This window comes from Chelon labrosus (assembly GCF_963514085.1).
Source record: "Chelon labrosus genome assembly, chromosome: 13".
Classification (NCBI taxonomy): domain Eukaryota; kingdom Metazoa; phylum Chordata; class Actinopteri; order Mugiliformes; family Mugilidae; genus Chelon; species Chelon labrosus.
The window spans coordinates 9,649,316-9,675,674 of record NC_140346.1 but is presented as its reverse complement, the minus strand read 5'-3'; the positions used below and the strand labels follow the sequence as shown (position 1 = coordinate 9,675,674).

General features: G+C 42.0%; 1 protein-coding gene across 1 annotated transcript in view; it reads right to left on the bottom strand.

Moving 5' to 3' along the window:
- Positions 1-7,838: 7,838 nt before the first annotated feature.
- The window catches only part of LOC311498348 (calsyntenin-2-like), a gene marked incomplete at its 5' end in the record, with an annotated part of 268,748 nt that continues 250,227 nt past the window's right edge, over positions 7,839-26,359 (bottom strand). The window contains 6 exons of the mRNA XM_084558889.1: positions 7,839-8,770; positions 8,928-9,112; positions 13,491-13,614; positions 14,764-14,909; positions 15,042-15,212; positions 20,056-20,267. Of these exons, the coding sequence (XP_084415015.1) occupies positions 8,543-8,770; positions 8,928-9,112; positions 13,491-13,614; positions 14,764-14,909; positions 15,042-15,212; positions 20,056-20,267 (1,066 nt within the window). The 3' untranslated portion in view covers positions 7,839-8,542. The remainder of the gene's footprint in view (positions 8,771-8,927; positions 9,113-13,490; positions 13,615-14,763; positions 14,910-15,041; positions 15,213-20,055; positions 20,268-26,359) is intronic.

Genomic DNA, 26,359 nt, shown 5'->3' with positions numbered 1-26,359 from the left:
TGTGATTCCTCAATAACGATTTCAAAAGCAGTAGAGGGGCAGACTGCAGCTGTGTGAGCTACGTGCAGCGTTCTACATCCAAATAAATGGTGCCTGCCTGCGATGGACTGGCGACCTGTCCAGGGTGTACCCAGCCTCTCGCCAGATGACAGCTGGGATAGGAGGACAAGGGATTACAGAAAATGAAAGAATGAATGAATGAATGAATGAATAGATAAATGATGCCTGGCCTTTTAGGTTTTATAGCGTCAACACTGTTATAGTTTCAGACTGTAAACTACCTCCACCATAACAGAACCTGAACAGTAGACCTGGCTCTTCAACCACTTTGTGTATAAATGCGCTGTAACACTGTACTGATCTCAGCACAGTTTGAATGTAAGGTATGTAGCTTCAAGTAGTATTCCTAAGATTAAGAAGTACAGTATATGTACATGTACATGTCTTGTAGGTGAGTTGGCAATGTTTTGGTAGTAAACAGTGATATTTTGGAGGCCAAGCTGTGCGGTATGAACACAAAAAGTGTTTTCTCTCCTCGGATGCTGCAGCGTGTGCGCGCAACGTTGGTTCATGTCTGCCTCAATCCGGATCCGATTGTTGTTTTCCATGTCCTCCCGTTTTCCTGGGCAGCTGACAGGACTCGTTGCTGACTGTTCACCACCTCACATACTGCAGCTCACCTCCACTTACGCACCTCCCACTGATTTCTGTGCAAGGGGAGGATTTCTGTCCACCAGGTTGTGTTTCTGCACAGTTCTCAGGTCTGGGTGGGCCGGAGGATCATGGAAGGGAGCTGAGCAAACACGGCGGAGGCCTGGTGCTCCCTTGCTCTTTCAGAGGTGGAGGTGTGTGGAGTTATATTTGTGAGAATGCGACTGGACGTATGATTTTTGCCAGCACATAAATGACGATTTTTACAGAAGTAGTTAAATGGAAATATATAGCATGTGTGCTATTATACACATTTAAGGGTATAACACTAATATTTCTCTCTGCATTCTCACACACTTGCATTCTGTGACAGCGTCACACAACTGCAGCAGTGTATGCAACAATGACCATTGTTACTTGACGACCAAGTCCTTAGCTTCTAGTTAAACGTTAATAACCAGCTCGGGACCAGTGAAGCTGTCTCTGCTCTGCGATGTGTTGTCCTCTAGGACACTGGCAGGCCACTTAAAGGCCACCTCTTCCAGTGGAAACCAATTTCTGTCTTCCCTCAAACACAAAGCTCCACTGCACTGGCCTGTCTATCTCCGGTGGTTGAACTTTTCAGACCCTTTGCACACCTTCCAGCTCCGTATGACCAGCTGCTGCTGCTTTAAAATATCACACGAGTTCGGCTTCCACCTCTGGCCTTGGTTTTCACTTCACCACGCAGGCACCTTTTTTTTTTTTCCATGTGAATTATAACGAGGTTTGGCTCCCTCTCTGCAGAATCTTTCTTTAGATGCATTAGTTGTCCTTTCATCGCTGCTCCCACTGAGTTTTCTGAGGCGACAATTAATGCTTCAACATTTATGCATTCTCGCTGCCCTGGAGTGTAAAGAAGCACAATGAATAATGCATGCAAGCATGAGGGTAGTCTATTCCTGTTTGAGACAAGTTGGACTTCATTATTTATATATTGCTGCCTCAACGTCTTCGTGCGGGATGCTTGTGTGACTGACAGGAAGTCATGACTTTGCTGCACCGACACTGATGTGCATCATCCAAGCAGTGGCGAGAAAAAAAGGACACCTGTCTCCCTGTCATGGCTGTCTGTCTGTAGAACCAGGTCATAATGAATCAGAGTTCAGCTGATAATTACAAATATGCACTGTTCACTTCAGTCAGTGCACTGCAGCAGTCTAACAGACAAGAGAAAGGCTGTTGCTAAATCTGGGTAGAGAGTGGAGGTGACAGTGCCCGGGGCTTCCCCGTGCTCTGCTCTCTGCCACACAAAATAACAAGTTTTGTGAATATTTTAATTCTCTCACGTTGAGCTGCCGTGTTCCCGCCGGTGGTGGACCTCTCAGGTCATCATTTACACAGAGCAGGTGGCGTTTCAGTGACTCTGTGCTTTTTCAAAAAGCATGTTAATCCCTCACTGGCTCAAGGCTGAAATCAAAAATGGGATCACTGATATCTCAGATAAAGTGAAACCAGATTCAAAGATTCACCTCAGGCGCAAAAATAATCATATTAGGTTGTGCAGTATCTGTCCTGTCCACTAGATGGAGACATTCCCACAGACTCATTTTTGCTGCAGTCCTTCAGAATGTAGCCCCAAGTAATGAAGTCTGCAAGTATGTCTAAATTATAGATTCATTCATTCATTCATTCATTCATTTTCTGTAACCGCTTGTCCTCTGAAGGGTTGCGGGGGGGGGATGGAGCCTATCCCAGCTGTCACTGGGCAAGAGGCGGGGTGCACCCAGGACAGGTCTAAATTATAGATTATATATAATAAATTTAACATTTTTTTTTCTTCACTTTTCCAAACGTTGATATAACAAGGCATTTATTCATAATGTTGAGCTGACAAAAAAATGGTCGATGAAAAATTGATGAGCTCTCATATCGTTCGTCTTTTATTGCTCTAATGACAGCTGTGCTCTTAACTTGCTGCAAAACTTTAACTTTCACTGCATACATGGTGTGTACGTGAACCAGAATGAAATAAGCAATAAGCTACAACGTACAGTTAACACACTTTAAAACTCAAGCCACTTTTTCTCTGCTGTGTTCCATTTCCATGCTAAGCATAGGCAGATTTTGAGCATGAGGCGTGTTCATGTGGGAAAAGTGACAAAATAAAGCAGTGCATGAAAGCTTCAATAAAAGACACAGGTTGCTGTGCTTACACTTTATCCTGTATAGAGTTACAGTATAGGAAAGGATTGTCAAACAGCTGTTTGAAGGACTTTTTGTCTTTGGGCTTCATCACACAGGCTCAGTTCTTTTCCTCACAGTAAAACAAACCTGTTTTTGTCACCTTGGAGAACCTTGCATTCACTGTACCTGCTTTAATCTCTTCTTAAAGCGCAACCTCAATCAGACGCTTCACCTAACCCCAACCACCCCCTCCTTAACTAAAAAGAACCTTAAGATTATTGCGTTTTCCTTGGAATTATGTCCCAGTCTATGAGTTGTGATCTCATAATGTGACACAGAGAGCATATGTGTCTCTACAATATGATTTGAAGTAAGTGAATAACACTGATGACCCTGTTACAATGTAGTGTTCTTCTGGGAAATCTGGTTCCTGGTGTTTATGAGGACGTCACTTTGACCACCCAAGTGATCCAATCTAAACATAACTCTATTTGACTAGGCCCTCTAGAACAACACTTGAAATAACCAGAGGATAAACACACTGTCTGAGCCTTTCATAATCTGTTTTGAGACATTCAGGCGTCTTTGGGTTAAAACACTTACACTGTCATGGTCACAGTAATAAACACATCGTAAGGGAGTCATGATCATGCCAAACAAAGAACAAAGAAATAAAAACGCTAGTTGGCTGTCATTTGGAAGTGGATGACGTCCAGTATTTGGCTTTTGTTGGCCCATCCACCCAGACCTCCTCCCTTTTTTTTTTTTTCCTTGGCCTCTATCAAAATAAAGGTGACACAGCGGAACTGTATTATACCCAGACTGGTCTGACCAGTGTAAAGCGGCACTAACTACATCAACATGGACAATATTATTCCCTCTGATTGAAATAATTCAAACTTCACAGTTTAAAGTGGCGCTAAATAAAACGATCCGATCAGATGCATGCGTTCACAGAACCCAAAACGTTTGAACAGAACGGACCATCGCTCCACGCCACGTTTTCAACAGCGCTGCCCACATCAATCCCAGCTTCATCCATCTTGGCAAACGCTGCCATGCTGCGCTCCCTCTGGGACACGTAACCTGATGCTTACCCAACGCGGGGCGGACATGCTCGCTCAGAAAGAATCCACTCAGAAAGAAACGATCACATCAAGGATTTCCATTATTTCACTGGGTGCATATACTTTCCTATATATTATATATTTTTCCTCAAAGATTTACAACCGCCGCTCTGAATTAGAAAACTTCTTGTGATTGAGCCATTCTGTTCTGACTGTAGCGGCTTATCTGACTTTCACTCCAATTATCAGTGGAACATGTAGCAAGTGTACTGAGCAGCATTTCAGCACCACGGAGAGCACCCAGCTCAATAGTTGACTCTACTCATAAAGGCTTCATTTTCTGATTGGTGGTTTCTGGAGGTGGTTCAGACCTAGAAGTACCAGGGTCTACGGCTGGATCACAAACTGGACTGGTCGGCTAACATAGAGTCAGTGTACAAAAAAGGCCAGAGCCGTCTCTATTTCCTCAGGAGGCTAAGATCGTTTAGTATCTCCCGGAAGTTGCTGGACACATTCTACCAGATTATCGTTGCCAGTGCCCTCTTCTAGGCGGTGGTGTGCTGGGGAGGCAACACTAAGAAGAAGGGAACCTCACGGCCGGACAAACAGAACGCAGGCTCTGTGGTAGGGGCAGAGCTGGAGTCCCTGACATCACCCCCCCTCTACATGACAGTATCTATCTATCTATCTATCTATCTATCTATCTAATATGCTAAGATTAATATTAATGCCTTGACATAAATGCAGCTAAAAGCCATTTAAAGAGCTTGGGTGAAATTCAAAGCAAAAGCCTGCAGACTGCTGATGATATTTTATACAGCCCTCTCATGTTTGCTGGCTTATTCGATACAGTTCTGTGGCTTTCACAAAAGAACAAAAAGTAATCCAGCGGGGATCAGTGTCGCTTCCCCCTGGAGAGGCTAAGCAGTTCAGAAAATGGATGATAGAATTCAATTAAATAGATGTCCTTCGAGAAATCTGCTCACGTACCAAGGTCAGATGTTTTTTGTTGAGGTTTGAGGTTCATTTTCATCTGTACTACGTCTCTGAATTTTTTGGGCACAATTCAGTTGAGATTGCGCACATTTATCCTTCGCCGGTCAGATTTTTAGAAACCTTACATAATAAGATTAACACACATAATCACACGGCGTCACACAAATACGAGACCCACAGCTAGATTCCAAAACAAGTTTTTATTGGCCAATTTACAGAAAGTGCTGTAGTGACCATTCCAAAGGAAAACAGACCAAATAGTCCAGAGAGAAAAAGAAAAGAAATAAAACCGAAAATAAAAACCTTTTACACATTATACAAGGTTTCAGAGTCACAGTCCTCTTCTAAAACAAACGTCAGGACAACATTAGGACTCGGGCCGATGCAAAATCCACCAAAGATTTCAAGGGGAGGGGGTGCAAGGAGGGAGGTGACGTCACAAGACCAGGTGTCACAGTAGATGAAGAAAACTCTTAAACAACATATGGATCTTTACATGAACATACAGTAGAGCTACAGTATACACATACGGTAGGTTCTCCCAGCTATACCCACAGGACAGCAAAGGCTCACTACGTGAGGACATTTCCCAGTGTTTGTGACAGACCTTTTGATTTATCTGTGGCAGACTGTATTAGGTATACACATGTACATGTATACGCTGTTATATCTGTCTTCTTGAGACAAGACCTTCCGTCATTTCTGGATTCTTTGCTCTCAGACATTACAGACGGACTGGACTCAGGATGGCCAGAGATTAATGCCCTTTCACTTCAAGGCGAATACAACTTTTGACTGGATTTTCTGATTGCAACAAATGTGACACTGCCGGATACATGCCCCCCCTACCCAACCCTCCGCCCTCTTTAAGTTGCACCAGGCGACTTCACAATGCAGAGGCCTCAAGTTGTGGCTAATGAAGTGGGATTTATACGACGTGACAACGGCCCTCTAGTCTAAATCTGAACTTCTTCCATTAACGCTGCTTTTCACCTGAAGGCTGAAGTTTGGAAAAGTCTCTTGCAGGTACGGTGTAATTGGAGTCTCTAGAACTAGTAACAAACAGAAGTCCACAGCTAATTTGGAGTCAGTGACAGCATGAGCCAGTCGCTTACGGTTATCACTTTAACAACTTTAACCCTAACGCCAAGTATACATGATACATGAGTCGCTAAAACCTCTGCACCACTAACATGATCAAACCTTCCTTTACCAGATGTATAAATATGTTTTTCTTTAGATATTATTATTTTAGATTTGTTCTCATAATTATATTTGTATATATATATATATAAAATATTTATTATTATATTTTTGATTTTTCTGTGCAACCTAATCTTGCAGAGGTTCACCTGGTAATAAATGTTCGGTCGTCCTCAGTTTTTACTGGCAATAATAAATGACTATCATAACTTATATAATATATATTCACCAATTCAGACAAGAAATTCAGAGGACATTAGTATTTCAGTCCAACTGAAACAGACAGAAACTGTATTTTTTTCTACCACAAGGCGAAATAAAAAGGTAAAAAAAATATAAATAATAAAACCTAAATGTTTAATATGTTCTCAACACACTGACCAGTTTTTTGTTTGTTTTTGCTCTAAGAAAAATAAAAAATGTGATCATTAAATTGCCATAAATGCCTGACAAAAACAAAAAAATATGTGGAAATAATAAATAACTAAATAACAAATTTTCTGAGGGTTCACAGGCTTGAACTGTATGAGAGCCTGACACATTAAGTCCACTGTCCTTCAGCCGTCATTAATCTGGTTTTTAGTGACTTGGGAATTTACCGTATGCATTCGATAAGCCAGATGTGTTGGCACACACACTCAGCAGACATGAAGCAGCAACACAATTTATTCACATTCGTGCTAGCCGCCTGATGAATTTCCAATATCCCGTCTACTTTTAGCTCTGTTTTCAGGCTTTCCAACTCCCTAAGGAAAAGCTCGTGTATTCAGATGCAACACGTTCCGCAACATTTGCTAGCGTCTCTCTGACTTTTTGTCCCAGTAGGCCGCGTGGTTCTGGGCAGATAGCTGGGGCTTTATTTAAAAAAACAGCTCTCTGCTGCTGCGGCCAATGCACCGCTGGAACTGGAACATCACAGCCGTCCGCCGTAAAACCAAAAAGATTAGAAGTTGTGTGATAACTTTCTGTGAGGCCATCAGGCCATCATAAGTGACACTTGACATTCTACATGCAGTCATTTAATCCACTGTTAATATAAAGATAATAATAAATAATAATAATAATAAAGATGTTCATAATACAGATTTTCCTACCTTATTGTAGTTCTATGTTTTTTACTGTAGTCATATTTAAGGGTATTTTTTTTTTAATGCAAGGAGTGTGACGTTTATGTTACAAAACAAATCTTGTAGTTATCACATTTAAAATAATATCACTGTTGGTTTTGGTCACGAAAACTAGCAGAGGTCTTTCTGCTGATTGCATTTTTCCTTGATGGAAACTCTAACTCTCTCACTCTAATGCAGCATTAATGACTAGTAGGGGATGTTATTCTCTGTCTGCCACATATTTTTGCACAGAAATCTCACCTCAACTGATCCAGTCACTACGCAGGCAGTGGCACATCCGCCTAAACAAACCCGTCGTCGGTGTCGGCCGGAATGATGGGAACACTGAGCTAGGAACACACACACAGAGGACTCAGGGGTCGGCCGTGGAAAGACTCCTGCAGGCTAAGGGTTCATGGTGTGCACATACATATGAAGAGGTGGCGTGTGCCGAGTACAGGCGGGAGGCTGCCGGGTGGATAATGTGAGGGTTGGGTTGGTGGGTGGGAGAAGGGAGAGAGGGAGGCAGAAAGGGAGGGAGGGGGGTGTCACCTACTATACTCAGTATTTACAAGAGAGGAGCGTATAAAAATGTACAAGGAGACTCCTCTGTCTTTCCCAGAGACCCAGGACTCAGACCCCTCGGCTAGTTCAACACATCTGTGACGGCACACTTATCTTTTCCTTTTTGTTTGTTTTTGAGTACCATTGAAAATATGCTATTTTCTGTAAAATCACCTGGCTTCGCCGCGGAGGCTTGAGTAAAGACAGATAAATAACATGAAGTATACAAACCAAAAATAGTCGCTTTACTTTCGCTCATTTTTTCTTAAATAAAGGCTGTTTTGCATTTTGTTTTTTAAATATGGGACATCATAAATCTCACTGTGAAACTTGACACATCAAACTGAATGCATGGTGCAGGGTTTAACTGACAAAACAGCTTTCATATAATTTTATTTTACTTGAGATTGTAGTTGTGGATTAGATTGTAATGGGAGGAAACGTTCAAAGGAAAACACGTCTCAGGGGATGACCTAAATTTCTAATTCCTTTAAGCAGGATGAACGTCATTTGACAGAGGAGCGGTTTTAGTGTCATATTACTTATCAGTTGTACAAAACGGGAGGTTTTTCTGACGAGGCTAAGGTTAAATCATTGTGTGTGAGTGTGAGTGTGTGTGTGTGTGTGTGTTTCAGTGTGGTCTTCCAGTAGGTGGAGATATTACCTCATTTTTTAGAGCATCAACGTCACATGAAGTCTTTTTGTTTCAACCGTCTGATTTGAGGTTTTCAGAATGGACATGTTGAAGAGTGTGTGTGTGTTTGTGACCGACTGTGAGGGAGTGTTTCAATAAGATATTGTTGTTTTGTCCCAGTTTTGGCCCTTCTTGCTTGAGCGTTGCATCCTGGGTAGCTGGACATCCACGTCCTCCTCGCTGTCGTCTGACTCGGCGCTGGTGATGTCGTCCTCCTCTTCTTCCTCGTCGTCGTCGTCCTCCTCCTCCTCCTCCTCTTCTTCATCCTCCTCCTCCTCCTCGCTGGCCTCCTCCTCTGCAGCCTGGGGCTCCTCCAGGTTCTGAGGTGAGAAACATTTGCATATTTTCAAAAACGCAGTAATCAAAAATTTCTTTAAAAAGACAGAATTTCCAATGATTCATCCTTCAGTTTGTAAAGGCTCCAGTAAGTAGAGTCCCTCCTTCATCCTTTCTTGAATCCCTCTCCTTTCTTCCTACCTCCATAGGGTTGACCGTGATTGTCAGAGCAGAGTCGTCCCAGGTCACGTCTGCCTCTTTGGCCGTCTCCGCCAGCTTCACCTCCTGCTGGTGGGTCAGGTGGATGCGGTATATGCCCAGCACCACCACCACTACCAGGGCGGCGATGCACATTACGATGACCACGGTGGCAGCGCTGGGTACACCTGAGAACGACAAGAGAAGACACGGAGAAGTAAGAAAAAGGAAATGGACAGAACTTTAAAGAAGGATTTCAGCCACACCAAAGCAACACAACACTCAGAAATAAATGGACACAATATGTATTACATGAAAATAAAAAAATAAAAAAATAAATATAAAAATCCCAATGACTTCTGCATTTTGTGTCAGACCATATATAAATGATTGCTCTTAAACTGCTGATATGGTTGTGATGCTAAATAAAATAAAAGCAATGTGTTACTTATAGTGATCTCAAAAGGGCTTCTTCATTTATATATATTTTCTTTTTGGTCAGTGTTGTAATATTTTATGCACATGAATCACCCGTACTTTGCTGCTTTAACGCTCCACTAATCAATATTTTTGTATTAAAAGCCCTGTACCTCATATGGATGTTTTCACTTTTTTCAGGAGATTTATGCTTCACCGAGACCTGTGTGAGTGTCCACTTTCGCAATGGATCAATAACCGGTTCTCCTGTCTTCATTTTCTTACTTTTAAAACGGCACAAATCAATATTTTTCTATACTTTCTATCTCGCGAAATGTGTAATAAGAAAGAGCCCACTTGTAAGAGATGAATCAGATGACCATGATCCAATCGTCTGGTTTTCCTTCAGCTCTTTGTTGCCATTTAGCACCCATTAGCTCACATTTTGGATTTACGGTTTACAATCTTTTGGTTTTGGGTCACTCTAACCCAGTGGTTCCCAAAGTGGCGGGACAGGATTTCTTTGGTGGGGCAGTTACGTGATCGGGATATGACGGGAGTGTTTTTGTGGGCTCGGGATGGGATGGGAGCGATGAGAAGGACAGGTTTTTGACGGGCTCCCACGCAAACGCAAAGCTGTTACACTGAACATATTACACAGTGAAGTTTACTTTTATTTGTTCAAAAAGGCTGATGTTTTTATTAATTACGATGTGTGAAATAAACTACAACAGAGTCTGACTTTTATTTATTTTATTATTTTTTCATGAATGACAGGAATTAGGAAAACTCCCTATGTTAGTAGGATACTGAGTGTAATAAGCAAAATGTTTGATATATTATCTTAGATGATGAAAATCAACATTTTATTCCTGAAATTCTAAAATGTAAAAACCATGATAAGATGAAGGAAACACAGGGTTAATAATATCTCTAATAAATAAATTCCATCCCAACATCACATTATAAATATGACTAAATTGCTCTCAGCTGCTTGGCAAATACTGTACATTATAAGTATAAGATGCTGGGCAGATCTGAAGACAGACATTAATAACTTGAAGGGGCCTGTTCGGGGCTAAGCCTCACTTAGTTAAATTAAAGACACTTCAGGATAAATGAGGCACTCACCACTGATGCACACTCAGTAAAAACAGTGCTTTGTATCTATGTTTGCATCTTGCATGCTCTTTTGTTTTACACTTGTTTGAAGCATAATGTTAAAAAGCAAGGGCTGATCACTGAGCAGTGATTTATTCCTTCTTCTGCTTTATGCATTAGTTCAAAGTCTTTAGGTGTTTATCTGTTTTTTTTTTTTTCTTTTCCTTTTTTGTAATTAAAGGCTGTGATATGTGTGTCCAAGTGGTTTGGCCAGGGACTGATATAAAAATAAGATATCTAAAATGAGTCCTGAATGTTTATTGTGTTTCATTGCACCTGTTAAATGAATATAGGCATTAAGCTCAATCAATTACAATGTTCAGTTGTGAGGAGGAGTCAGGTGACATTTCAGTTTGTGAGGCTGTGTTTCTATTTTCCTTTTAAAGAGCCCGGCTGAAACCCAACTAATGTGAGTCGGACCACTTTGAAATGTGTAGTTATCCCTTTTTCCAGACACAAACCAAATGTTAATGTTAATTGGGTAAAGGTTTCTTGCTCATTACATTTTTTTTTTAAATAAGTAATTAGGAAAGAACTGTAAACTGCTTAATACTTGTTAGTTAAATTAGCTGACTGGATTCCTACAAATCAAAGCTAAACAGCCGAAGACACAGTCGTGTAATCTACAGATCGTTTCAAATCCATTTAGATAAAAAAACACATTTGGTGTCTGTGTAGTACATGACTGCAAAGATGTATCATAAGCCCTATTTAGTAGCATAACCACAACACACACCGAGGGATTTCTCTTGAACTAATGTTTATTTGGTCTGCTCTGATCTCCAGCCTGCTGAAATAACATGACTTCTCTGCGCCTGCCCTCTCTCCACTAGTCCCTCCTGGTGTGTGTGTGTGTGTGTGTGTGTGTGTGTAACGATGGTGGGGCTCACAGAGGACTCTTCAGATGATCATTTGATTCAGTCTACTTCCTAGATTTTCACACTAAATCCACAGCCTTTGATCTTCCTCGGAGTGAAGATTCATGCGCCCCCCTCCTCCTCCTCCTCCTCCTCCTCCCTACACGAGTAACTTGAGTTGAGCGTTTGCAAGAGCGAGCACACACACACTCCGTGACATTTGGGTCCCCTTCATTCACGCTTTTCGGCAGGATATCAGAGGAAACACTCACATGTGCCGAAAGCGCGTCATGGCCCAAACGACTGGAAACGTCTCTTTTTCTGGTTTTATTTTTGCTAGACGTCGCTCTTTGATTTCCAACCGCTCACCTCCCTCTGTGCTCTGCTGACCTCCTTTTCGCACACACACACTTCACACGGCCTCCAACTCTCTGCGCTGTTAACAGCATCGGCCACTGAACTCTCCAGGACTCTAAGTAGAATCCATTAGAGTCTGATGAATAATTAAACCTCATGTGGTAGATTAAGACCAATGTCTCTCCTCCTCGACATGTTTCTTTTTATTTTAGAACGCTCATATGTGCCGAGGGAGGGGAATGAGCCCGCTGCATCATTTGGGAGGGCCTAGATCACTGTGTACAAGAGCAGCAGCCTGATGAGGAGCGCGATAAACAAACTAGAAAGCGGAACCAAACGTTCCCTTGGATCTCGCCATGTTTACCCTGGGATGGATGGCTGACATAAAAACTCTTCACAAGCTCCTTCTTCTTTTTGCAGTGGTGGCTCCTCAGTGTGTTTCTCTGCATCTCACCCTCTGTCACGAAGGCTTACCTTTGGGAGCGCCCATCTATGTTTTGTCAAGTCAATTTCCACATTTCTTTGGCATTTATATTTCCCAAAAGAGTGCTGTCACATGTACCACTGAGAGACAAGACATTTGTGGGGTAATGCTGGTCTAGGATAGTTCCGTTGGGAACTGATTATGCTCTGGCAAAGATCTGCCGGGACAATCAAACTGTTAGGGTGGGCAAAATAGCTCTGATTGGTTGTAGGACCATCCAGCTGCTTGCAGAGGTATATTTTTTCTCTGCATTCGTTGAAACATGGCACATAATGAAATCCATATGACGTTTTACCAGACTTGTGTTCTGATAAGAATTGAATCTGGTTAAGTCTATGGTTACATATGCTAGACTTTTTGAGCATGCTGTTCGTCAGCCTGTCTAATTTAAACATTTTTAAATTAACAAAGCCAATAGAGCACCCCCTGGTGACTGGCTGCAGTATAGGTCATAAGCTCCTCCCCCTCCATGTTAGTGGATGGGCCAAATTAAAACACGAAAGTACACATTAAATTTTTTTTTTTTCAAGGATGGATTCAGTCATTTTAGGGAGTTAATATAATACTGATGAATGCTCGAAGGTCAAATTTACGGATAAGTTTTGTTTTAGTTAGTTAGTTGACGCTATAGAAACAGGATGTGACATCATGAAGACTACCAGATGCCAAACCAACTGCTCCGTGAAGTGGATGTGAGAGTTGGAAAAAAAAGTACAGTGTATAATCCAACATTTCCTTGTAACTGGTGGAGGTAGAGCAGAGCGCAGTATTAATTAAATGAAAAAGCATGTGACTCTGGCGGAAGTGTGGGTAGGTCATTGATATCGCGGCTCCGTTGGGCTCCACTCTCAGACCGTACTGCACAAACTCTGGCTCCAAACTCGCAAGATGGTGCAGATGGTCCCCGGGAAATGCATAAGGCACAAAAAAGTTGAATTTGAGTCATTCCTCACAAACATAAAAAAAACGCACACGGTTTCTGGTTTGATCTATGAAGCACAATTTATATGAAATATTATATTTTAAATATGTGGCGATGCAATCACTGATGTTCTTTTATATTGTACAACATGCTCATGTGTGGGAGTGAACTGGCTTGTCTTTGATGCTGTTGTACAGCAGTGTCCCGTAACCCAGATATGCACTGGAATAAAAACAGTCTTCGCGTCCATGTTGGAAATGATTAATCAAAATGTAATTTGACTAGACAGAACGTGATATTAAAAATGCATGAAATAAAGAGGAAGACCAAAATAATGCAGCATTGCAATCTAGTGTGGGTTTTCCTACCTGAGCTGTGGCTGGGATACAGGTCATGGATCATGGACGGATGGTGGACCACCTGCATGTACTGAGGCGGGGCAACCATGTGACTGATGTGCTCCCCGGCCTCTGAACTGTGCAGGAAGCTCACCTGGTTAAGGAACAGACGAGGCAGATGTCATGGTTTTGGAAGGTAAAATTATCACATTTTCATTCTTATCTGCCCAGACCCAGCTTTGCAGCCTGTGTGCCTTAACTTGCCTCAACTCTCCCAACTGATATATATTAGACAGAATAAAGTACAGACTCAAAGTTCAGACTTTAGAATGAGGCTGGGGGCATGGGGAAGTGGATGTATTTATGTCTGTTGGGGGACAGGGTGGACTCAATACAAGTAGAAATATATTCTAGATTCAACAGCACACCCAACAAGGTTCAACCTATGTATTGTTAGTATCCCTCATGTAAACACCAGAGAGTCTATAAATCCAATGTTCAGAACAGGGACAGAAACAAACCGTGGTTCCCTGACACACTGAGCTGGGTTTGTCATTTATCAAGAACAGTGTATTACAGGTAGAGAGTGCGTGGATGTTTCTGCAGCCAGAGACGCCTGACTCACTGTACAACAGCTGAGGGTCTCTGCAGGAACAGATGAAGTGTTCATTGTTGCAGAGCGGCTTCCTTTAGTATATGTTGAACCAGGCTGTGTCACCGTCCCTGTCTGCTGTTTAACATGCATTTGTTCACTGGCTGAGTCCCTCCGAGGGACATTTTTTTTATTTGCACTGAAAGTTAAAGCACGGCCAGAGAAGTGAGCTGAGTCAGCGTAGTCTTTCTTTCTTTCTTTCTTTCTTCAGCATTCACCTGGCCTGTCTGTCTTTGCAGAATGTGTTTCATAGGCAATTTGGCAACTTTGCTACCCTTTGGTAATGCTACCATACCAACAGAGAAACAATGAAATGGGAAAGAGCCAGGAGATAGTTTCCAAAAATGGAAGAAAGTGCTGGCAGTTATGTGAGAGTTCACAAGTCATTCCAATAAACGTTATTTTCTGTAATTGAATCTCTAAATGTGAAGGCACATTAATGAGAAATGCGGCAGGATGAGATAAACTGGAATTATGCTTTACTACAGAAATTATTAACTGATTCCTAGAATGGTTGCACATTCAATTTAAACTAATTGTTTCGTTTCATTTCCATCCACCTCCACCTTTCTGGTAACACTTTAGAGTCTCAAACTTTTAAAGCTACACTCTAAAAGCCGTCTGTAGTTGCAGGCTGTGGTCCACACTGACCTCAAGGCTGAATTCATTGCTGGTGTAGCGTCCGTTGAGCTCGGAGCAAGTCAGGCGAAACCTTCTCTCCGTTAGCTGTCCGGGCTGCCAGTTGTAGTAGCGCACCTGTCGGATTACCTGCTCGTAGTTGGACATGGAGTCCACGCCTGTGGAAAGAGGCAGGGATATCAGAGGGTTGTTCTAGCTGGTCCATAGCACCGGCAGATGTATAAATGTTCTGGGGAAAAAAATAAGAACACACCAGATGGAGATTTTTTGTTGTTAGGATGACAACCTACCGTATATGGACATGCCAGAGGTTGAATTGGTGGCATCGAGGTGTTTTCCAAGCAGAGCGCTTCGCTGCAGTTGCAGAGACTCCTGCTCTGGGTTCAGCTCCTCCCCCAGCACCAGGACATCACAGTAATCCAAGTTATGAATGATTTCCTCCAGCACACCGGGTCGATGTGCTGCACACACAGAGACACACAGAAACACTTTGCTGTGATTTGCCAGCTCTGATGGTCGTACCAGCAAAGATCAGAATCAGTTTGCCCTCACCTCGTGTTGATGTGGGTTTTACAAGCATGAGGAAGCGTAACTAACTCTGTATTTGGGGTCATTTTCTATTTTTAGATTAGAATATGCTCTCACTTCTAATGAGCTGCGCTTCAGTTGTTTGGAAGCCAATTTTTCATCTTCTCTCTATGGTTACTTTAGCTCAGATGGCTTTGTCCTCATCTCACTTAATGAACCAAACTAATAATGAAACACAATGTGTCAAACGCAGACAGTGAATAGACGTGTCCTTAATTGCCACATATCACTAGTCTAACTGAGGTTGCCAAGCTAAAAAAAAAAGAAGAGGAAGAAGAAAACACTGCTGCACGCTTTGAAGAACCATGATCCGAACAGTACATGAAACAACCCACCTACTCTAACTCCTGGACTCCAATTACCTGTGAACTCTTTGAACAGAGACTGAGCCATGAGCTGCTGTGGTACCAGGTTCCCTTCAGACAGTTCCCATCATAGTAGTTCAGGGTGGCTGCTGGGGCTGTTTGACAGCCTGCTTAGCACTAGCCTCCACCCCCACTCCACTACTTCCCAGAATTCTCCTTCCCAAGGGAGAGAACAGGCTATGCTCATTTAACAGCTTCTCAGTGGAGAAAGACAGATAGACACCGTGTGTGTTTGGAGGGGCATGTCCAGAGGGGAGGCAGAGATGAGGTGGAGGAAAGAGGGAGAGTGAGCAAAACAGTAAAGACAGATGTATTTCAGGACAGAAAGTACTGTGTTGTTTTGGGATGTTAGGGCATTTCTTTAAAGGGTTGTTGTGCTTATTGCTCTCAGTAAAAAGGATGTTTATGTTGCTTTTTAGCCTCTGTTAGCTCACTGTTTCGGGAGAGCAGCTGGTAAATGATTTCATTAAGGCTGCAGCCTGAGCAATAGCATATGGCATAATGTTTTGAACCTTTCTTGTTTCTCATTGTACCGAGCAACATTTCAAAGTTCTGTGTAGTCAGTACTTTGCTGCTACAGAAGTTGTTGGTCTGATACGACTACAAGCTTATGGTGGCAACTTAACATTAGCAAACTTAATACTGTGCAACCAGAGTAACTGTTTAATTTGTCGCCTTGCAGCCTTGCTCATACATTTAGCAAGGCGTCTATTCTCACAGGACTCTACCTAGTTGTGGCTGATCCAAAGAGGTTTGGACCAATCACCGTTCTCTGAGGAACCACTGCCAGCTAGAAGCATGTTTCTAGGGATTAATATTATATTTTTTTCAGATAATGCATTATGCAAGCTTTCAAAGAAGCCTTTAAAAAGTTCCAGTCTTGCATGTAAAAACAAAAAAGGCTTAAAACACTGGGTTTGAACTTTTCAAAATATTTTTTACAGTTAGGAATCATGACATGGTATTAATACTTCAGTGCTCAAGAATCAACTAGTGACATGCTGCAACTGACTACATGCTTCTTTCAAAGCTCCTCAGAGAGCAGCTGGTGAGGGAAGGATGAAAGCATTTTTTATGAAACCTCTTCAAGAACAATGCATTACGTGACGATCACACAAAAGCACAACAGCGAAATCATGATAAAGACATGCAAGCATTAGAAGCCGCTTTAATTGTTTGTGTCTGCGTTGACCGGCTTGGTGTTAAATGCCGACTGGTTGTGAATGGAGTAGTAAAAAAGGACGACAGCTGACACAAGCTAGTGCACACTTACAGTATAGCCTGAGCGCAGCTATGTCCAAGGAACAGTTTGTGTGATCGTGCAGCCAACACTGATCTGATAAAGTGTGAGTGGAATGAAGAAAAACAAAACTCAAGCTATGCTCCTTAAGAGAGGAGATAAAAAGAGAACCACTGAGTACAGAATGACTGGGTGAAAAAAAATAAATGAACCAAACCAAAGAAAAACTTTAAAGCAAAGTGGAAAAGAAGGGAACAAAGGATGACCATCAAAGGAAATGGGTCAAAATGTTTAAATCATTTAAAATGATGAGTTTGAGACGTGCGACTATGGCTTTAGAGTAAGCCTTGAAAATGCACTGTAGTTTAGAGAGAGAGAAACAAGGCACTGCTGAGAAGGCTCAGTGAGAAGACAAATGAATGACAGAGAGACAAAGCGTGGAAGAGGTCGAGGGGGTGATTAGCAGGGTCCAAAAGAAACTTATTACATGCCCTGCAAAAGAAAAAAGCAATTCATATTGAATCCTTTAAGCCTTGAAAGAAAGCGAAATCTGCTCAATATGGAACTTCATTGTGACTCCCTCTCCCACAGTCGTACACTCTCTCTCTTCGCATCTCTCCTACTTTCTTTCTTTCCATTTCTGTGTCTTTCTGTGGCTTCCAGCTAATCTATTCCCCCCAGCTGGAGTCTCCATTTCACTAGCATAAAGAGCTCTACCGACTCCTGAAAGCGATGCCACTTTCTGCTCCTATTCCTTCGTCGCATTACGCACAATGGAGAGCTAAAACCTCCCTCTCGCTTTGCTTATCTGCTCCTAATTGGCTGCCAGCGGCGGGGCCCGTGGCCGAGCCGGGCGGTTCCTGCCTCGGTGGTCAGATCGTTGAGTGAGACTTCAGCCGCAGAGATTTAAATGTCATAGTCATTTGCTGCCGGTCAAGGCAGTGTGACCTTGGGAATCAGTCTTCTGGTAGGAACAGGTCTTACTCAGCAGGAGGGGGTCTGTAGTAGCTTAGGGACAGACCTGTGTCGAGAGGGATGTACTGAGCACCAGGAAACTGACTCAACATATCAAAAGGCACACACTGCTGTTTATAGCTGGTGTGAAGAGGCACTTGCCCCAACCTACACTAAATTCAAGCAGTCCAAAATTTCAGACACACTGGCCTCTATGAAGATTTTATTAAACCTCGATGGAAATAATATAACATTAATATTCAGAATATTTACTCTTGCAGTTGAAGCTGACAAGTCGAGATGTTTCCTTTACAGTCCTTGGCTAAATGCTATCTGGGTCGCATATGATATTTCAGTAACTGCAACGCAAGTTTCCACTCAGGCAAGGCTGCTTTGTGGCGCCATATCCAGCGTTCCTCACATCAAATGGATTTACTCATCAAAATTCCTGCCTCATCTCCACAATAAAATGTTAAAATACTTGTGATGACTCATCTTCAACTCGGGTATTAGCTGGATCCAATCAAATGTGCTTTAGGGCGCTTGGCTCCCCCCTGCCCATCATATGAAAGCACACTTGGCAGTCAGCTCATAGGCTTTAGTTGCTGGCAGACTCATGGATCAGAGGTGTGGGTCTTTCAAAATAACTTGATTATGGTCTAATTTACTCATTTCTCCCTCATTCTGATCTAACAGCGGGAGTGGAGGAGATGTGGGTGTAGCCTGATATGCAGCGTATTCCTGCCACGCTGCCAGACTTGCTAAGCAGTGCCCAGTTTTTAAAGATACAGTCAAATTTAAAGCTCTTCATTTAAACCTCTCTTGTATCAGTGCACACATTTGATCTTACTGGCAAAGTCACATTATAGAAGCTAAAGATGCTCTAACCTCTGTCTGACCATTTCATGAATGCATGAGTTTCACTTCAACAGTGATTATAAGGGAAAGATCTGAATGTCTGTGAAGGTTCTCAGTCATCCAGGTCATAGCAGTAGGTGGACAGCTGAATCCTGGCCTGAAGAGCTGGCTCTCCTGTGTTGAGCCATGCGTTTGTGAAGGGGGTGTTTTGTTTCCTCAATGTACAAGTCTGTACAGACTCAGCCGTCCACCCACACCTGAAGGACATAGGACACTACTTTGAGGACAACAGGGTCCCCATTTGATCTAGTAGAAGACAGATGGTTTGAAATAGGAGTAAAGGAAGTCATCTATGTCAAATTGGAAAACTCCTCACTGAACAGCGGAGGTGGACTGAGTAATAACCTCTGGCCAGTAATAACCAGAGAGTCTCTGGCCAGTAATGGGTTGTTAGAGTACTACTATTTTTTTTCTATTTAAACTTCAACTCCATATCAGTCTTTCAGAACTAAAGAAGCTACTTGGAAGAGTGGTGAAACATCTTAAACATCACACAATGGACAAGTGAGTGGATGTGATATTTTTACAGTTGTTACGTGCTGCCTGTGAGTCAGTCTGACTTGTACGTTTTTGATAACCTTTGCTGCCACCAAGTTAGAAACTGTGCCAGCGTTAGAGCGAATAGACACAACTTTTGTTTTCTTGCATTCACAGCGTGTGCAGATGTAGCAGATGAAAGAAACGCTTGCTGCTGCTGATTTACAGTCTCATGAGGCGTTATGAAATGCTCCATTTTCTCTGAAGGTTTGTTTTGCGAGACAGTTGGCACTGAATAGGCTATGGGACTTCATGAATGAGTGAACATATTATAAATATGGAGAGAGAAAAAAAAACTGCTGAAATATTTAGCTGAGACAGGCTTCTACCTTGAGGGAGGTACGTATGTATCTCCCACTTGTGAGATATACCAGGACCTGTGCCTTCTGGCGTGTGAGCTTATCGCTGGGAAGGAACCTGTGCAAGTAAATTATGTACATTTATGCATTACATTTTATCATGGGGACTCTCAAAAGTAGGGCAAGTGATGAAAATGCAGTTTTAAAAAATGTCTCAATTCAAACCACACAAACACAAGAAAATAAGGATTCAGAATTAAGATTTTCACATTCCCCTCACTCCCCAGTTTGATTCAGTGTAAAAGACAGGGGAGAGTGAATTTACCTCAACTAGAACAACACTACAGTGACTCCTAACTGGCTTTCCAAAAACGGTATTAGTATCTTTTACAACAGTCTTTACCTGTGTGAGGCGCAGTGGCATCTGCCCTGGTGACTGTGCTGACGATGTGGAGGTCCTGGAACAGAGCGATGCCTCCCGATGCTCTGAAGTCAGAGGCCGGCCTGCTCAGTCTCTCCACCCCGGCGATGGTGATCCTGGGCTCGCTGGGCTGCAGCACCATCACCACCGCATCGATGTCGGGGATGGTGATGCAGGTGTCTTCACCAAAACACCTGGACATAGAGAGGTGAAGAAAGGCAAGGGAGTGAGAGGTGGGGGACAGACTTGGACTGCGAACTCAAGCATTAATCACAATAGTATGGCGTTACTTTTATCTGATGAGCGGCAAGGTTTCAAAGTTACACACACAATAATATGACTTGGACTAACATTGAACGCAGCTCTTATGTTAGCTAGCAGAGTCACAATAAAGAATATATTGAAATCCTAGGTGACATATAACAATGTATCATCAGAAGCTTTGAGATCACACATTTTCTATTTTCCAAGGTGGCAACCTCCAGAGCTGAAAAATGATGACAAGGCTGAAGTGGCAAAAACTAAATATCCACTTTGTGACTCCATGTTCAAATGTTACAAAAGAGATAAACATGGTTTTAAACTCATACAAAAAACAGTTCTCCCTATTCTCGCTATAAAGCTCGCCTTTTTAAATTATTGCAAGAATTAATGTTATGCATAAATAAGGACATGGTGCCTTTCAGTGACAGGTGGGTGTTGTTTCAGGCTGCTAGCTCTTTTGTTAGGCGCCACCCACTCGCCTCAGCTCTGCTCACATGACACCTCTTTGCCCAATTTTGAGTTTGCTATGTGTTAAGAGGAGTCACATACTGCCAAGATCTCAGCAGCTGCACACACCACATTGAGCTTTACAGCTGATCCTGAAGAAACATATGGTTGATGTGCAGAGGAATTGTCCATCTATACTTATAGACGTTACATTTTACACATTGAATAAACAAAATTAAACTTGTCAATTAGTTTAGCGTCTAAGTCCAGGTTGTTTCCAGACTTCATTACAAGCTAACTAGCTGTAGCATCGTGTTTAAAATAGAGACATCAGAGCGGAATCAGTCTTCATGGTTGAAGTCCAACTTCTAATATACTTTTAATTAATTTGATGCACTTAATGACGAGGTTATCATATATTATACAGTATGTAGAAGAAACATGCAGTTGAGACGAAGCACCAAAGGAGGTCTTGATAATATTTTTATAAATTAACCTGCCTTTATGCAAGCTGCTTTATGCAGCATCATGATGTAAAACCTTGCAACATTGCAGCAGCTAATAAAGCTCATCAACAGCAACAGTACCTGTTAGCGGCACTAAAACCACAGCTGTTAAGTCTAAATCCAGACCACGGCGTGTGCAGTTATTCAGGAAGTAAAACGCTCTGTCATGTTAGTGCTCAGGCAGCAGACACAGACCTGCAGCGGTGTGCCTGCTGTGTTTTTATATGTGCATGTCTCCTCCACTGCCTGCCCGGCGGCGTGCGATAGCATGCGCTTAAACACACAACAGCATCTGCTGGCAACTTTGAATGGACCGACACATATCGCCTCTCTAGGAGTTGAGCTAGCTAGCTGTGAGCTCAAACACAGCCACAGAGAGAGCATGATCCCGTCCACACACAAACACACTCACACAAATGAGCACAGGCCTCTCAACCCTTGTGATGCACTGATACACGCAGAGTAAAGACTACAGATCACACATCAATCAAATGGAAAACATGAGATATTAAAATAAGAATAGGACGTGAAGGGCTAGGGGTATTGAGGGTTCCAATAGCGGTGGTGGAAGTAGCGGGAGGTGGTATGAGCAGTGAAAGCCGAACAAACAAGCCATATTTTTTTTTTTTACATTTCAATGAAGGCTTTTCAAACACACAAGCATCTGTCAGTGGGAGGGACACCAATGCCTTCTCTTTACTGTAGCTCTGAAACGGTCTAGGGGAAATCATAACAAGCTTGGAAACCTGGACTATAAGATTTCAGCTGCTATACCACTTGTGTTTTCTCACCTACATTCTGATGTAAATTATACTGCAATGCATGAATAAATTTTTTTGCATATCCTTATGTTTTCCTATCTCATGCTGGCTCCGTACGATTTTTTTAAAATAGCATTATAAAAACGGAAACAAAATAGGAGAACAACTAATAAAAATTATTTAAAAAGTTCTATAAAGTATGTGCTCCATTTGATGATCACACACCCGATATTAGAGCAAGACATTCAGCTAGGACGCTCGCAGTAGGAAGGGTGCTGAAGCGGAGAAAGATTTATTTTTTTCTGATGTCTACTCTGCCTTTAAAAATAAACACTGACATAATTTCATAATAAAATGTGATTTGCGTCCTGAGATAACTAATGTATATTAAATGAAACCTGAAGCCGATAATTTTTAATCTAAATTCTCACAGATTTAAATGCATGGCATGACACAGACTGTGCAAAGCAATAGATTTAAAATAAATATTGGACATGGTCAGGACATCCATAAGTAAAGGTCTGATTCCGTCCGCACCTCAGGACAGAATTGAAAGACAAAGGAAGTAGTAAAACCTTGCTGTGTGCCATAGCATATCCTGAATATCTTTAAAACTGAGATAAGACATTTAGCAGCGGGAAGTTACACGTAGAATGGACTAATTGTAACCCGGACTTCTCTCTGGGTAGTGGCTGATATGGGGGTAACAATCTGGCGTTATGCCGTCTTCTTTAACCACCACCAACACAACAGGACAGTATGCACACTACTTTTATTTTTTGCACGCGGACAGGTAGACAGTCATACCAACGCGGCAGATAGGAACCAAAATCACCCTCATACATGACTACTGAGATGTTGCACATACAAATAAAGTGCAGGAGCAGATAAAGAAATAATTATATAATAAACTTAAACCTGCAAAGTCCTAAAATAAAACTGCACAACTTAATTTACAACATAGATTTTCCTACAAATAATCCAAAAAGTATGCAGCATGTGCGTGTGTTGCGGAAGATATACCACATGTTTTTCATTCATTCATTCATCTTCTGTATCCGCTTGTCCTCTGGAGGGTCGGGGGGACGAGCAACCCTCCAGCAACCCTCCGCCTCTCGCCCAGAGACAGCTGGGTGAGAGGCGGTGTACACCCGACAAGTGGCCAGTCTAACCACGTGTTTTTATTATTTTTAACTTTTATTATTATATATAATGAAATGGTGAAATTAACCTGAATACGGCCATTAGCTGATGTCTAGACTACTCCTGTCTATGCTTTTCGTGCAGTCCCTGCTTGAACTCAGCTGATGGAGAAAGAGAAAATTTCTTGGAATATAAAAAAATAAATAAATAAAACTCCTCTGAAATGTCGCCTGACAGCAGGATAAAAAGCGAACTATTGTCTCTAATCCTCCACAGTCAATCGTTTGAGGCCACTGCTTGCGACAAAAACAGGTTCCAGGGCATCGTGTAATCTCTCCTTTTCATTCTTGTGCTGACGGCCGGTGGTGTGTGTGCTCGTATTTTCGCAGTTCGGTCACTAAGCCATTGTTGTGAGCAGTGGGAGATACGAACTCAGTGATGCAAGGAGACGGCTGCTGCGTGGGCCTGTTGAGCTGAAAAAACAAAACAAAAAAACACCCCAACAAAAAAAAAAACCAAACCTGGAGCCATTCCAACTTAATTATAAAGAAATATGACAAGGGAGCCTAATAGGGCTGTTGCAAAGATTAGCACTGGGTGCTTTTATTTTCTCAATGCCCGAAGTAATTGCCGTTATTAGGCGTCAGCACAAAACAAATTTAATTGCATTTGTTGGAATTAATTAACATCTCTGTTTATTTGTGAAGAGTGATACTGTCTGCGTCATCTGGGGGGGGAACTTTCGTCAACACTTGCTGACAAGTTGTGGTAGTGGACTGTGTTTCAGTCTCTCAGCGTAACTTAGACTGTTGAGGTGAATCGTTTTCTGCTGGCATCACATCTGCATGGAGTACTAAAAACGACAAGTTAGAAGTTCCCCTGCTGACAATCACCCGTATGGTCAACACATAGATCTGCTGCTGTTAACTCTCTTTAACGAACATTGGTGTAACCATGGCAACGTGCAGCCCATTAGGCAGTCAGAAGAATGAAATTGGCAAAAAGGCTACGCAGATGTTCTTTTACAATGTAAATATATAATAATGTATAAAAATATGAAAGCAATATGGTGCCCACTTTAAGCTGTATTTTTTCTCATGGCAAAGTTTACATACACTGATCAGCCACAACATTAAAACCGCTAACAGGAGAAGTGAATAATATTGAAAAAACAGCACAAGGTGTTGACCTGGCCTCTAAATTCTCTAGATCCCAAACTGATGAAGTATCTGTGGGATGATCGACAGAGACCCCTCCACTCAACCCATAGGACCCAAAGGCCCCCACTAACAACATTCTGCTGCCAGACACCACAGGACACCCTCAGAAGGACCATGTCCATTCTCCGATGTGTCAAAACTGTTTTGGAGGCACAAGGGAGACCTACATAATATTGTGAATAATGTTATGCCTGATCGGTGTATAACACATAAAAGACCTCACCTCAATCATAGTAGATCTCCAACTGTGTATTGTTACACTTTTGGTCTTCAGAAAGTACTAGAATCTGTACATTAGTGTAGGCATGACCCTTCACAGGACAAGTGGTTACAGAAGATGAATGAATGTTACCACATACCATAGACAGTGTACTACATGGAAGTACATGATTTAAGACACGGTGGATCAGAAAAGCCATTTCATTGATAATAAATTTCAAGAGCTCTAAGGCTGAAATGACTATGCCCCAGGCTGTTAATCAGTAGATACGATTATTTACCGTTTTGCCTGAAAGTCGTTCTATAAACAAGACATACATCTTTTCATCGTTCTATCTAATATCCACTCAGTTTAATTAATCTCATTTACAATAATCAGCCTGTTGCACCACAATAAGCAACAGTATGACCAGTCAGTGTGTTTATTTATTTTTTTCTTCATCATAGATTTGTGTGAGTGAACTGATCTAGTAAGTGCTGCCACAATAAATAGCCTACTGACTAGATGGAGTGTTTGACAGACTGGTCTTAGAGAAGTCTTTCCAACAACAAGTCCACACAAAACGCCATTTTTCATTGTTGACATTCTTACCTACCTAAAGATACAGGTGTATTTAATAATATCAGTAACAGTCCTATTCCACGTGGGTGTGCAAGTTCAAGGTACTGGCGTTGTTTGTTGTTTCTCACTGGCAAGGCTTAGTGAGATGGCTAAATGGAATGGAACCATTGTTTATGTCATTAGTAATACCTGTGTCTCTAATGCCCAAACCTCCAGCACATCCGTCGTCCACTCACACAGATGTGTAGTGCTGCAGTTTGAGGTTGCTGCGGTATTTGGAAAGTGGGATAATGAGACAGTTTGCAAAAAGTTTTAGCAACAAAGTTTAAGGTATGGATGTATTTTTCTGTTTGCATTTTTAGGGGATAAGTAGCATATAATGTATGTGTTTGAGGTAATATATTAAGACTACAGTACTAAGACTACTAGTGTCTAACCAAAAGCTGATAAAGTTATTACTAAAGAAGAGGTACACGTTTGTTTTGTTAAGATGAGCTCTGTTTGCTTAATTATTTTGTCAGTGCCTGCAGTAATTGTAGTTATTAGACATCAGCAAGAAAAAAAGTTTAATTGCTTCTCCAGAAAATATTTAGCATCTCTTTTCATTTGTGCAAATCAATACTGTCTGCAACAGTTCATAATGTGAAATTTCCAGTATTAAGGCTCTCAGTATAACTAACTCAAACATGTTTTCCCTGAAGTCAGACTGGAAGCTTTAATCCTTAAAACATATCTTTACATGTTTTTCAATGGACGCCCTTTCACACGTAAGCCACACATGTCCGCAAGTGGTGTTTTACGCCCTTTCCATATCTTACACACATTCAAGGACGCACGCAGCCATGGCAACTAGCAGACCAGTCAGCAGTCTGCGAGAAAAACTTAATTTATACAACATTTAGCAATGATGCAAGCTTTGCCATCATTAGCATAATGTATTCCTTGATAATCGGTGCGCCTCCAGCTACGATGACTCTGCTTCATCACCAGAAGCTTGTGCACCACATACACCAACATGCACGCATGCCTACACACACACATACACACCCACACTTGTGTTAGTTGAGGTTCTTGGGCCCGCGGCCGTGCGTCGAACCCAACAGGAGGGCGGAGAGTAAAACCCCAGGGCTGTGCTGTAGGGGTCTACATATATTTAAAACAATC